The 14,925-nt window shown below is 37.4% G+C and overlaps 1 protein-coding gene across 4 annotated transcripts in view; it reads right to left on the bottom strand.

The window, feature by feature from the left end:
• LRP2 (LDL receptor related protein 2) overlaps positions 1-14,925 on the bottom strand; it is a 128,162-nt gene that overhangs the window by 47,023 nt on the left and 66,214 nt on the right. For all 4 annotated transcript variants that reach the window (XM_027786337.2, XM_055812720.1, XM_027786339.2 and 1 more), the window contains exons 32-41: positions 13,335-13,501; positions 9,775-9,918; positions 8,717-8,826; positions 7,424-7,601; positions 6,861-7,074; positions 6,137-6,376; positions 5,813-6,001; positions 3,793-4,713; positions 3,142-3,307; positions 2,148-2,306 (exon numbers count right to left, since the gene is read on the bottom strand). In XM_027786337.2, the coding sequence (XP_027642138.1) occupies positions 2,148-2,306; positions 3,142-3,307; positions 3,793-4,713; positions 5,813-6,001; positions 6,137-6,376; positions 6,861-7,074; positions 7,424-7,601; positions 8,717-8,826; positions 9,775-9,918; positions 13,335-13,501 (2,488 nt within the window). The remainder of the gene's footprint in view (positions 1-2,147; positions 2,307-3,141; positions 3,308-3,792; positions 4,714-5,812; positions 6,002-6,136; positions 6,377-6,860; positions 7,075-7,423; positions 7,602-8,716; positions 8,827-9,774; positions 9,919-13,334; positions 13,502-14,925) is intronic.

Below are 14,925 nucleotides of genomic sequence, written 5' to 3'. Positions count from 1 at the left end.
GCTCTTAATACTCATCTCTAGCAGATAGAGGTAGAACAGGGTGTATACTTACCTATAAAGGCATAATGCCTAAGGATTGGAGTAGTGTTTAATCAATGTCAGTGCAACAGAATAATTATCTAAGAGGCTGTGGCACCCTTCATGCACAAGCTTCTGAAAATGAGCTATTAAGATTCCCAGAATGACTCTATGGATGGTAAGGATGAAGAAGCTGTGGGACTAAAGACATCATACCCAGTGATGTTCTTCCTGCTAGCAGCTTCTCTCCCTGTTCATAACTGCGTGGCCAATACCTCTTGTCTGTGAAGTCAGAAGGGCCAGATGTCATTGCTGAAGACTCCAAGCGGAAGCTCCACCCTTTGGTTCAAGCCACCAAAAGAGTTCTCACAGAAACACTCCAACAACTTAGCATTAGGAATAAAAAAATCACTTCAATCTATTTCAACTAACCTAAAAGCAACTGTATGTTTAAGTCTCTGCTAGAGACAACATTCAATTATTACCAATTGTATTTAAGGCATTTACTAGAGTACCAGTGTGGGCTGAATAAGAATGGAAACAGCCAATGAGAAAAAAAAACCTGATAAGTAATTTCTCAGGAAGACAAATAGCTTGCCTCCTTTGTCATCACTAGTAGGAAGGAAAAAGCTGCATTTCATATAAGAAGGGAGGAAAAGAAAATAATTGTATTAATTATTACAGGAAAAAATAATAGGCAGCCACTTTATAAAGCAAAAGCTTTAAAGTGAAAGGACAGTTGTGGGAAAAGTGCAGGAAGGCACTTTTCTATGAAGTTAGATGTCTACAAAAGAAGAGACGTTCAAATGCAACTCTCCTGTAATAAAGGCTCAAGCAATTTCCCCCTTTCATGCCACAGGAAACTTTTTAGGGAGAGCCCTATACATAGTTCCCAAGTGTCAGCATGCTGTCTGGTGAGGGATTCTTACTATGTTGCATGCAGCAACTGTGAAGATAGGGGAAAGGAAGACTGTACAACTAGCACATAGATTCTATCCATTTGAGATTTATCTCAAGACTTGCATGTGTGTCCAATGGTATCACAATATGTACAAGGCAACAGGAGGGTCTAGAATAAAAGAATAGAAATGCTATTTTAGAGAAAGAGGGGTAGCACCTTTGGGAGGCTAGCATAAACAAGAGGAGACTAAGCAAGAGTAAAAATGGAGAATATATGGCTCACCCTTGTGTTCCCTTGGTGCATTCAGAGCTAAGGTGCACTGCTATTTTTGAATGTCTGGTCTTCATTTTCACCTCATGCTGGTATCTGTCCCCCTGAAGGAGTAAAGGCCCTCCCCATGAAAGTCAGAATAAAGAAAACTTCATACTGTTTAAGCATATGCTCCCCTACCTCCATTATCTAGAGTCTGAAAAAGAAAAGAGGATGTCTTATCTAACACCCTGCATTCCCCTGAAAAAATAAAGGGTCCTATTACAGATGCCCTGCCCTCCTGTATGCAGATGAAGCCAAATTGGAATGCCTTCCTCCCAGAACAATCAATAGAGGCACAGACCATAACAGTTACTACATTACAGACACAACTTTTTGTCATAGCAAAGGAGAAGCCTGCAAAAGAACTGCTAAGCTGAAGGAAGCAGAGGAGAATGTTCTGATTGCTGCAGTGATTTCTCTCAGACCACAGGTGAATTTGAATCGATACAGACTAAATTATTTTTTAAAAAATTTCTGCTGACAGCAGAAATGCCTGGTAGAGTTGTACCTGGTAGGCAACAGTAAGAAAATCATGCCTAATTCCACAGATGACAGGCATTAACCATGAGCAAGGAATGATCTAAATTGTGCGCTGGGATTGTATTTGTTAGAGGAGATGATTATATAAGTCCTGAGTTGCACATAAGATGAACAAACTGCCAGTGGGTACAAATGTCATAAAGCAGTGGACTAAGTCTACACCGTGGCATAACAAAACTCCTTATTACACAGTAGTTCAACATCATTATCAAGACCTCACATTGTATTGCTAATAAGTAACTCTTAACATTCTATAACACCAAGTACCAAATTCCATTGAAATGCTGAAAAACAGTTTAAAAAAGATGAGGAAAATTAAATACTACATCTATTAAAAAATAAAGCAAATGTAAACCAATGTGTTACCAAAACATACAGATTTGCATCAGCCCAGTATAGCTGCTGTTCTTCATAGTCCAGGGTAAGCCCATTTGGCCATACCAAATTGGTGCTCACAATAGGCGTTCTGAAGTTTCCTCCAAGCGTGGCTCGTTCTATCTTTGCATTTGAACTCCAGTCAGTCCAGTACATATACCTGTCAATAATATGATTGCAGGGTTATATTTTCAGCAAATAAAGCTTACAAAGCTTTTATCTGCTCCTGGGTGTTTCCACTGAAATGTGCAGTGCAAAACTAGGAGAAAAGAACTTCTTCCTCTATTTTGGCCCATATTGACATGGGAATCTTCTAGCAGGGATCACTGGGATTCAGTGGAGTGAACTTCAGAAATGTTTTCTCCAGCTCCTGTGAGAATCCAGTAAAGTCATTTAATCTCTTTCTTCTCTTCCTTCATTTGAAATACGGTATAATTAGTAATGAAATTAGAAATACAGTATAATACAGCAATGCCTCCCGACTCTCAGGGAATGTTTTGATACTGAAACAAGAATTCTTCTGAGGCACTCAGGAAATATAACAGAAAAAGGGAAAGATTATATGATACTTTAAATAGAGAGATCTCTTGGCAGTGTCACCTGATTATCACAATATGATATTCCTGAAGAAACCTTGCTTTCAAAATTAACCCTTTGATTTTCTGCCTTACATACCAAATGGAAGATGGTTAGTTGCTAGACAAACACCTCTTTGACCATCACTCTCATTCACACCCAGTACCTGGTTCCCACCCTCACTAAGCAGAGCCTCATGCACTACACATTCATAAATGTTCTAAAAATCTCAGAAGAAAATTCAGTTCTCTGAGGCTGAGATCAGCTCAGAAAACTCAAACCTAAAAAGTAAGATCTAGGATGGTTACACGCAGCTGGAACTTAGGGCTCAGAACAGGAAGTATCTGGCAGTCTTTATCAAAGTCTAAATTGTAGTTTCATCTGCAGTCAAAATAAAGTATACAAAGTACAACACATACCCTCTGCAGGGATCTAATACAACGGCTCTGGGTCGTGGAACCCGGGCAATCACTGTACGGTTAGATCCATCCACAGCCATTGAGCTGATAGTCTGATTGAGGTAGTCACTGTAGTAAACTCTGTTGTTGATCCAGTCAAAGGCTATGCCATCTGGAGTCCCCAGGTCTTAGACACATGCAAGCAAACATACACAAGTTCAGTATGGTCTCCTGAGATATTGCAATACTCTTCATTTATTGTAACATGGCAACAGCAAAGATGTCTTTGAAATGCCACTGGTATCAATGCAAATTCATCCATTTAAAATACTTAGGACTCACGGCAGTCCTATGTATGCTGTAGGGTTACAAAGACTTTTTCCTTACATAGGCCTAAGTTCTGTTTGCTATTCTCCAAGTAGCAGGAATCATTCCTCACTCCATAATATTTATTTACTAAATATAATTCTATTACATATAACAATATTTAACCAGATTTATATTTCCATTTCATTGTGATCAAGAGTCCAAAGGAGCATTTTGCCAGATATCTTAACTAAATATTCTACCTTTACCATTAGCATAAAAATACCTGTTGAGCTAGTGCCAAGTGCTGCAGTTCATTTTTTCTTCAATATCCAATTACTTTGTATAACATTTCAGTGCACTTACCAGATGCAACTACTGTTGGAGAGCCAATTCCTGAGTAAATACTAACATAACTTATTCTTCCTGTCCCTGAAGGATAACTTTGCGTAAAATATATTCTGTTGTTTATGCTGTCAAAATCCAGGGCCACTGCAGTTCTTAACACATTGACTGTGCGGAAGGGAGGACTGTGATTTTCAGGATCTAGGTGGATACTTCTGAGGGCATTCTCAAGAGCAAAAATCAGGTAATCATCAGTTGAAATGGAACAACTCTTGCCATCACTGCCTAGTGTTCCAAAGGCACAACCACATTTGGGCATCTGCATGTCAGGCAGGGCAAAACACAGATGAGAACAGCCTCCGTTGTTGTCCAAACAAGGATTGTTGTTGACATCAAGGGGTGAACGTGACTGGAAATGACTGTTGTAAATGGTAACATCCCTTAGCCAATTAATGTTGTCTCGTATTACTGTTGGCTGATCAGTATTCCCTGGCTCCTTGCTGGCCTGGAAGACTTTTTTCAGGTTCCGATCCACCCAGATGATAGAATTTCCAAAGACAGTGATACCATATGGAGTTGGATAGCGACTGCCATAACGCACAATTTCAACATCACCACCATCAGGCTGAATTCTTGCAATCATATCTAAGGAATCATCCACCCAGTAAATGTATCCATTGCTGTGATCTATGGCCAGCCCACGAGGTGTGACAATGCCCTCAGACACAAGAACTGTTCTGTTGGTGCAGTCAAGAAGTGCACGTTCGATCTTGGGATTTTGCCCATAATCTGCCCAGAACAGGTACCTGTTTTTTGGGTCGACTACTATGTGCCTTGGCATATCTATGGTAGTTTTAAGCAGAACACGGCGATAAGTTGTGTTTAAACGCAAAACTTCTATAAAAGTCTCTGTCAGGAATGCATTTGTAAAATACAGATTTCCTGTATTTAAAGAATAATAATTTAAAAAAAGCAGAAAAACAAAACAGAAAGTTAATATATATTATCATACATACATCAACACCTGAGAAACATAAGCTGATAAATTACTAAACCATAAAATTAATATCCATAAACATCTTAGTAGTTGGAAGCATATGGTACTTGCCTACATTTTGAGGAATTAGAAAGAAGACACCCAAACTGACAATAGTCAATTGATTTCTAAATCCTCATTGATTACCATGGGGAAAGTCACTGGTATAAGATCAAAAGTCCGTTAACTACAGTTGTTCTTTAGGTATACACTTTTTTATTGGCTTGCCCTTGCATAATCTTACTCTTCATGTTTTACAACACACAACTATGAAATCCATGTTATGTCACAGATCTGTAAACAGTAACTAAATTAAGTGTATACAGCAGATGATTATTCTAAAAGTCCTCCCAACAAGCCTAACAATCAACAGAACTATTGCAAAACATAAATATAGTATGTATATGTATAAAATAAAGGTATTAATGGCAATAGTCAGCTAGTTAGAGTTTATGAACACTTTCTGAAGCATTAATATTTGAATTGATCTCTAACATGTTTAAATAGGAACAGGAAGTGCAAGTAGGGAAATTAAAGTTCAAAGACAAAGTACGCCTTTTGCTTTTTTACTTTTCATTATAATTTATAGGATTTGTACACAGCAATCTGAGGGTAGATGAAAGGTCCTTCACTCTTATTAACAATGTCAGCAGACAACTTGTGTGCACTTTTCTCTGATACATGTTTTTTACTGTGGTTGTAAAGCATAGTAGTACACTGGATAACAGCTACTGATGAATGCATGGACAAGAGAGACCTAAGACAAATATGAAAGCATCACAAGAGAAAAGGTTCTATACTCTGCCCTGATAAACTTTCATTTTTACACATATATATGAACATAAGAGCCATTCATTACTACCTCTTCTAAAATCAGTCCATAGGCACACAAGTCAGAATCACAGGACTTCCATTCAAAATAGTTACACTAGGATCCATTTACATTAGTCTAAAAATTTTACAATCTGTAAACAATAACATTCTCCTAAATTCAGCTATGCTTACCTGCTACCCAGTCAATTGCAATGCCACGGATCCCATTTCGTCCTATTCCATTTGTAACAACATTTCTAAAATAAGAACCATCAGGTTTAATTTTACGTATTGCATTCTGAGAAGAAATTGTGCTACTGAAGTCACACCAGTAAATGAAACCAGAAGGCATGTGAACGTCCACATGAAGTGCATTTCGCCCTGAAATATTTTGAAAAGTAATAATTAATTATCTTTTACATAAACTAACTTATTTAAAACATGTGCTATGCCAGCAAGAAATGCCAACAAATTATTAGGCATCTAAGACTTTTTCCTATTATGATATTCACATACCTCTTCCTGCCAGTGGTACCATGGCTTCAGAGTGATCAGATGTCTCTAAACTAAATCCTTTAATTGCAGAAAGCATAGAAACAATTACAAATGAACTGTACGGGGAACAGGTTCTGTTATCAGGATTTAGCTGAAAGCCAGTAGCACAGGCACAGGAGAATAATCCACCAGGTACAGGCAGGCAAAGCTGCTGGCAAACTCCAATATTGTTATTGCAGCCATTTGAGGAACCAGCAGAATCTGTGAAAGACACACATGGAAAGACATAAAAATCTGAACTGTATCATCACAAACACCCATGGATACATCACCAAATTCATGTACTTGCATGATACTAACAATCTGCTGACAAAAATAAAGATCTTAATCACTGTATATTTTAGCACATAAGCGTTAGCAATGGATTTGCCGGTTTCTTGTCATCCAAGATCAATGGGACTAAGAATCAGACCAAGAAGTGATGTATAAATTTGAAGCCAAAGTAACAAACTTCATTTTTTAGTCAATATTACATTGATAATATTTTAGTAAAAGTACGCCTACCAATAGATGCCTTAAGTGGATGGCGGAACATCTCTACAAAAACCAGATAAAATGCTTCTGACACTTTTCCTAAAAATTTAATCAAACCATTTCCTCTGAAAAAACATGCATTCTGTCTCTGAGGGAAGTTCAAGTTTTCACAAGTTGGGTATCCTGAAATAAGTCTTTAGCAAATACTCACTGTCTCTGTAATACACACGTAGGCACTTCAGTCTTGGGACATTATCTCTCAGTACTACTTTGTTTGCTCCAGTGGACTTGTCAACTCGTTCAATAACTTCATAATCTCGATCAGTATAGTACAGAAAGGTATCATACACAGCAATTCCCCATGGATGAGAAAGATGAACCACCAGAGTCACACGATTTGTACCATCCACATTGCCTTTCTCAATCTAAGAAATCAGTTTAAAGCCTAATATTACATTTCTTATAATAAAATTTCAATGTTACAACACAAAATTAAAATCCAACTTATGCTACTAAAATCTCTTCATGCATGAGATCTTTACGTACAAGACAGGAAGAAAAGTCAGCAGGATACCAATAATGATTTCTGGTTTTTCATTCAAATTTGTCATACATTTTAAATGGCAATTAGTAACAACTTTTATTCAGATTTTCCTCAGTCCTACAACTCCTAGTTACATGAATAAACTAAAGTAACTGAATAACTCATGAGAGTCACAGATGCAAAGATAGGTGAACAGGTAAAAAAGCAATTATTAAAAAAAAGTCTCCTACCACTCCTGTGCTTGTGACAGCCCAGTACAACCTTTGTTCCTTAATGTCAATGGTAATGAACTCTACATGGTCAAGGTTGCCAGTGAAGAGGGTTTGTATGCCTGATCCATCCATGTTTGCACTGGCAATCTTTGCTGGGACTCCAGTGTCAGTTCCCTGGTCTGTCCAGTACAGCTTCCTGTAACACACATTATCACATCTGTTAGCAAAGCTCGTAACAGAGATCAATGGACCAGCGTACTTGAGCATATACTTAAGTCTACCTCCTTCATCAGCCAAGTACTTCAGCATATGCTGAACAGAGATCACTGTGAACCAGGCCACAATGAAAAAGAGATGTTGTTTGAAAAAAAAGATTAAAATGCTTTCCTCTTGAAAAAGAGAACAACGCCTATTAAATAATTTTTAGAAACCCATAACCTCCCCTGTATCACCCCACAATACCATCAGCAGGTAAACTCAGTAGTATTAGGACTCCAAGAAGAAAGCAGGAGAATAATTATTCTGTTTCACAGATGGCTGCGAGGTTTCAGCAGCGAGTTTGGTTCCAATTTAGAATTTAAAATACAAGTTCAAAAAATCTATACAAAACAGAATTCCATTATCTGGCTCTAGGGAGTATGTGCACTGTCCTGGCCTCAACTGCTGAAGAACACCTAGGGCACATGGCTGCCAGACTCCCAACCAGCAACAAAAAGTTAGACATCAATTCATATGAAAGCCTGCCAAGTCACTAGCAGAACTCTCTCATTACTGATAGGGTCCTATGGAACACAGATTTAAAAACAAACCAAAAAAAAAGCATCATATTGCAATTTTGAGTACTCGGGAAAAAAGCAAATTACATGTCTTTTTGGGAGAAAGCAGTAAAATCATATTTAGTGCTATGCAATTTAACATGTGACACTCTTCCCACTCTTCTACTATAGCTAGGCCTCAAGACAGATATCACAAGATATTATGAAGAAAGACTTTAGAGTTCTCTCTACTCTGAGTTCTCATTTTTCAGAGATTTTTTTCACCATCATAACATTCTGAGATCCTTTTTAATTAAAAAAAAATTACCATACAAGTATATGGTAAATTAAGGAGAACTAACATCTATGCAACAATTTATGAAGTTATGCAAATATTTTCTAGGGTTTAAAAACAGTAAATAAATTCTGCACAAATATGAAAAAAAAAAAAACCACCACTATGTCAAATGCAGGATGGAAGCTGAAGACGGTAAAAATTGAAGAAAAACGTGGAGAATATACTCATGCAAAGACAAGAGCGATTTTGGAAATTTACCCTCTTGCTGGATCAACTGTCAAACCAATTGGTGTGCCAGCTCCCAGAGAGGTGCCATCATTGGTAATCAGTGTTTTCCTGTACATTACGTCACCATGCAGCTTCAGGACCTATGCAAACATTGAATTTATCAGAGCACATGAGAGAGAACTTAAAATAGATTTTCAAATTAAAGGAAAGAAGCTTAAATCCACAGGGAGTTGAAATTGCAGAAGACTCAAATACTATGAAGAAAAAGCACATCGTTCTGTGCTCTAACCATCTCCCTTCTCTTAACAACCACTCCTTGAATGAGCTACTTGCAGCTTAGAACCTGCCTGTTAACAAGTAAGCAACCTAAGTATAAAAATAGTTAATCTTTCAGCTTCCATAATATCTTGAAAGTATTACAAGCCAAAAGAGTTGATAAAATGATGATTTAGAAAGTATTCAAATTCATTTGTTTTAATTAGCTTCTTTTTAATTTAATAGTATGTATTAATATTCTGGGACAAGGACATTAATGACTGGGCTTATTCAGTCATTACTGTATTATATATCGCTTATCCTCTTATTTTGCCACACTAAATGGCAATTTTTCTTCACATTCCATCAGACTGCTCGTCTCCAGAAAGCTACATAATATGATATCAAAGCATTTGGGAGTGGATCTTACTGCACTTGATGGCAACATTCCTCTACCATCAGAAGCACTGCATTGGGACCATTGATTTGAAGTGAGAATAGTAATAATAGTAATAACTCTAGTGATCAGTGAAGTTGTGTGTCAAACACCAGAAGCCTAATGACTTGGGGGAGGGGAGGAAGTAGGGGTGCGCAGGGGGAAGATCTATGCACAAATCAAGTTCCCAGAACATTCTGTTTTCAGTCATTTTGACTATGCTCAAATTTAGGTTTATCTCTTAAAGTTTGTACAGTATTTTTCTACAGACTCTTTGCATTTTAAAATAAATCTAATTTCAGTTTTTAACTTAAAAAAAATACTAATTACTAAACTGTGTGCATAGCAGTGAAAAATGTAGGCTTTTACTTTCCAATTGTCCCTCTTAAATAATTACCTCAATTGACTGTGTCCCTGGGTTACTGTAATACAGGTTTGCAGATATCCAGTCCAATGCCAGACCAAAAGGAGCACCGATAACAGCTGCTGGAGCAAAAACTGTCCTGTTGCCTCCATCTGACCTCACTCGGTGAATTTCACCCTTGGGGAAAAAAGATAACAGAAGTGAAAAATTGTCAAGATCAGAAAACACTTTTTTATTCCATCTACATGAGCACTTACTTTATATTACAATCTTTTCTTAGTAAAATGAAAATCCAGTAGAGAGAAATGTGTTTGTATATGCTCAATGCATAAACATAGTAAAAATATTATTGCAAATCATAATTATCCAGTGTGAAGAGGCATTACTGTCCACCAACCAAAACCTGATCAACAGAAATAAAATTACTGTATTTTATAAGGTTTAACAGTCCATATTTAAGCTATACAGTCACACTTCTGTAATTTGTATTTCATCATCAAAAGATTTTATAAGGATACTTTAGTTAACCATCTTGAATATAACTGAAATCTAGTAAAGGAAAATACTGTTCTCCCCATGCCTAAATATTTAAGAATCAATTTTTTAATATGCTCTAATAGCAAGAATTAAGAATGAGATTATCTTTACAGGTTTCTTCATAAGGGTAACCCTTGAAATGATAACTTCTGACTTGCAGATTCCATGGTATTAGCTACCATGTGCAATGCTAAAGCACGATATAAACAAGCACCAAACAGAGAGACAAGACAGACAGAGGTCTGAAGTGGTTACTATAGCTGCTTTCCTGAGGTTTCTTCAGGTTGTCAGTTTTATAGGAGTTCTGCAGAAGTCCTACATATTATCACGTGGATCTTTCACAAGTTGTATTAATGCAGAATTGAAATACCAGCAGCTACTGCAAATTATTAAGCCTTTTGGAGAAGAGATCAGTAAGGTTAGGGGAGCTGTAAGTGATTGCTGAAATCTGTTTCGCTTTCCTCATTAATTACTTCCTCCACCACTGATGCACCCTAGGGAAGATCTCACTCCACGGTGCAGGTTCCCAGACAGGGTAGCACTGGGACTCATCATCCCAGTTCTTCATTGAGGCAATACACGTAGTAGGTCTGACACTTTGCTGGAAAAACAGAAGGGCTCTGCCAACTCAGAGGGACAGAACATACAACACACTGTTAGAGCCTGAACTTTGCATCACTTCAAGACAGAAGCTGTGCAGCTAACACTAGCCCAGTTCAGAAAGGGAGGAGGCAGAGGCAGAGGGAGAGCAGACCAGTAAAGAATGGGGAACAAGTTGCATTGCCATCTTAGAGCAGAAACTTTAGCACAAGCACCCAGCGATCATTTGGTCTACTCATATTCTTAATTGCTTCATTAACATGGTATCAGTATAATGTCTAAATATCTCAGCACATAATTGAAAATTGTGTTCAGAAAGGAAACAAAGTATTAGATGGCAAAAATCTGATCAGGAACTCCAGGCCAAATTCACTGCTGGCTTAAAAAGGTAGAATAATTTCTTAGACATCGGTAGAGTGCTGTTTGCTGAATCCTAACAATGTAGTGTTATGTGCAAATTAACCTGTCCTTGAATCCCTAGGCCTACAGAAAAAAGTAGGATAACTTCTGATGCTGTATAAACCCTACTTGGAGATGCTTATGGACATTGAATATTTACAACAGCGTCTAGTATAATAGGTACTTTAGGTACAGTTATGAATTCTCCTACCTATCATTTACATTTATAATCAATAACCTACAGTCATGACAGCTGAAGATAAAAATACTTCAGAAGCGTTTTTCAAGTAGAGTAGGGAGGACTCTGACATTTACCTGAGTTTCCTGAGTTTGCTTCAGACAAGATGCACAGGTTGATGAATGTTCAACTTGAGCTCTACCTACAGCTCCACCTGTTGCCAACACTGGCAGTGAAATTACTATGGACCACGCAAGTGTAGACAAACCCCAGGAAACCCAAACATGCAACGGATGGAGGCAAAACAGGGTGTTAAGGAAGAGCAGTAATGGACAAGCACTACAATGAAGAAAGTAGGCAAGTATGTTCTATCATTAGAAACTAGAGAAATATCTTTTTTTCAAAGAGCGAGCCATGACTGACACAGGTGTCTCAGCTGTGTTTGGGAGCAACAGCAGCCCAAGGCCTGCAGGTCAGGGGTACAGATAGGGGGCACAGCCCATAGCACACATTTGTCAGGCTGGAGCTCAAGAACTAACTAAAATACAGCACTTACCCAGACTCAGCCTGCACAGGCACCTGACATTTGCCAGGTCTGTTAATGGATATATCAGCCCATGATCTCCTACAGGACTGTTCAACCTCTCGTAAATGCCAACTGTATCTGCTGGCTGAGATCTGTCAACATTTTTTTCAGACTGCACAGAGGACCAAATAGATTCCTGAATATTTATCTAGTTCCTTGCGCAAAGGTTTGCTTAAATAGGTCTATTTAAATACTTCCCAGGAACAAAACTTTCTAATTTTAAAAGAATAAATAATTATTTTAATTCCTTTATGAGCAACATAGAAAAGGCTTTAAAACACGTGGTTTTTAAACTTAGTTTTACTTCAGAACTGCAAAATATAAGGCAAACTGGTTGGCAGGAAAAAAAAAATCAGTCTTGTGTGGATGAAAGGTGACAAGTTAGTGTGAACCGTTTCTGTAAAACATAACTACGGAAATCTCCTTATCTACCACAATACTTCTCCAGGACACCTAAGCACTGCTCTTCTTCAAATAAGAACTGCTTTTGAGTTTCCAAGAGTGAATACATATTGCTGTATCAGCAGTTTCCTACCACATCCATCTCCTAGACTGACACTGATTTTTTTATTTTTTTTTAAGTGTCCATTCTGTAAAGATTGGGAATTCTTTGTGGCAAATTCATCTTAGGGAACACATATTGTTTCCTATTTCAGGACAAGCATTAAAGATGGTTAGTCAAACAATTATAATCAACTATTCAAAAATAGTTCAAACTATTTTTTAGATCTCTAAGTCTCATATGCGCTACCTGGAAATTTTTGTGACTTTGCAACCATTTTCTTCTATTTAAAGAAAAAGATGCCTCTCTACTACATTACTTCATTAAGTGCTCAGCCTAGATTTATGTATTTTCATTCTAATGTTTAGTGTCACTGTGTCCAATGTACTGCTCCCATGGAGAAGTGTCCTGGCTGTATTTGCAGAATTAAGTTCTAAATCAAGAGAGGAAAAAGTCAACTATAGCAAAGTGGGGCTGAGAGTATGGTTCTGTCAATGCTTTCCAATATTTATTGTTCATACTCCGACTCCAGAAATAGCATTAATCAAATATTTCAGCTGAAAAAGATTAAAACTAATTCACAAAAGAGATGAAGCTTCTTTATCTTATCTTTGGGGGGGGGGCAGAACCCCCCAAAAAAAACACAAACCACAAAAAACTTTCATTCCATTCCATTCCATTCTATTTATCAAAATTCTTACCTGCAATGATAATATATTTGTGTCAAAACCATTATTTTAAAATAAATTGTCTTATTTTAGTGCACATTTTGAACACAAATACTAACTTACCGGATTTTCAATCCAATAAATCATCTGTTCAGAGTCATCAAAGTCAACATCAACACCATTCTGAACTCCTGCTATTGGAACCATAGCATCATTCGTCTTCTCCTCAGGGTTCAAAGAAATTCCATAAATTATATTATCTCTTACAGCAATAAGGAAAGGGTGTTCAACTGTGAAAACATATAATGTAATTCAGAGTTGTTTCTGATCAAGAAAATGGCATTGTGATATGCTTTCCCTCTCCTACCCAAAAGTTCTCCAGTGCTAAGTAAGCACAGTTGAATGTTACCTGTGATGTTTTGCACCCACTTACCTGTAAGTTCATTCCCTCACTAGGAGTGAGGTAATCAGTTATTGTAATTGTTGTAACATTAAAAGTTTCAGCACTGTGCAATCATAATGCATGTGCAAGCAAATTCTGAGGAGGAAGAAGTAAATAAGGCAGGACCACTCACTGCTGGCCTAGAGGACAAATACATTCACACAACTGCTCTGAGCAGCTTTTTCAAATCTCTGGGAAAGGGAACCAGCAGGACAAAAGTCTGAGGGCTCTCCAGCATGCCTGAGATGGGTTCTAATGCCTATTGGGCACGATCCACAAGCAAAGTACAGCATCACAGCAGCCATTACTGATTTTTATTATTAAATAAAACTGCAGTACTTTCTTTTCTTGTTTTATCTCTAAAGGAATAGACATACTCCTTTCTAGGTAAACTTGTAGCCTAGGCTTAAATCTTATTAACAAAGGGCATCTAGTCAGATAATATGAGAAAATGCATTGGAGAGCTGTGGAGCGTGAGTCAGCAACTTCCATTTCTCATCTGCTAGGCAGTAGGGGAGAGAACATCCTGAACACCGATTCCCCTATTTCTAGTGCTTTTGCCTTTGGAGAACAATTCTAGCCTCTTCCCTCCATAGGCACACGTTACCATTTGATAGCGAACTGGGCTGCTGCTGCACAGAAAATAACAGTAACCCATTTCCTCTTTTAAAATAGATCAAAGAGGGGGGGGTTTGTTTGTTTTGGTTTGTTTTGGTTTTGTTTTCTTCACTGGCTGCTTAATACATTTATATAAATTTTGCAGCAAAAATTTTGACAAAAAAACCCATCATTGCATATCTCAAAAATTATCTCCATACTTCCCTCTGGCAGCTGGAGCTATTTCTCAAATTTGACATAAACTTAGATACTGTTTATCTCAGCACAAAAATCACATTTTAGCAAATAATTGCCTGAAGATATATAGCTAGCTCTGCCTGTGAAATTCTTGGACTTATTCTTTTTTTTTTTTTCTCCTAAGAATGTGACACACCAGTGCTCGTCTATAAAGCATTTGTAAAGAGCAGCTATATTCATGTGAAATTGGTTTAATGCATACAAGAACCTGGACTCATAATTCCCTTTGTAATCATACACAATACAACACTACCAAATCCCACTGGAATGCAGATATGTGAATTCTCTAGGCTATACTGTACTTTACAAGGTTGATAGTCTCATTTAAACCAATTATACTCTAAAGAAATTTTTTTGCCGATTGCTTCCTTTAACACCTATGCAAATCTATATAGTCTGATTATCATTTGTATAATG

This window comes from Falco peregrinus, chromosome 8, assembly GCF_023634155.1.
Source record: "Falco peregrinus isolate bFalPer1 chromosome 8, bFalPer1.pri, whole genome shotgun sequence".
Classification (NCBI taxonomy): domain Eukaryota; kingdom Metazoa; phylum Chordata; class Aves; order Falconiformes; family Falconidae; genus Falco; species Falco peregrinus.
The sequence above is the reverse complement of the archived record's forward strand: the minus strand, read 5'-3'. Positions and strand labels throughout refer to the sequence as shown.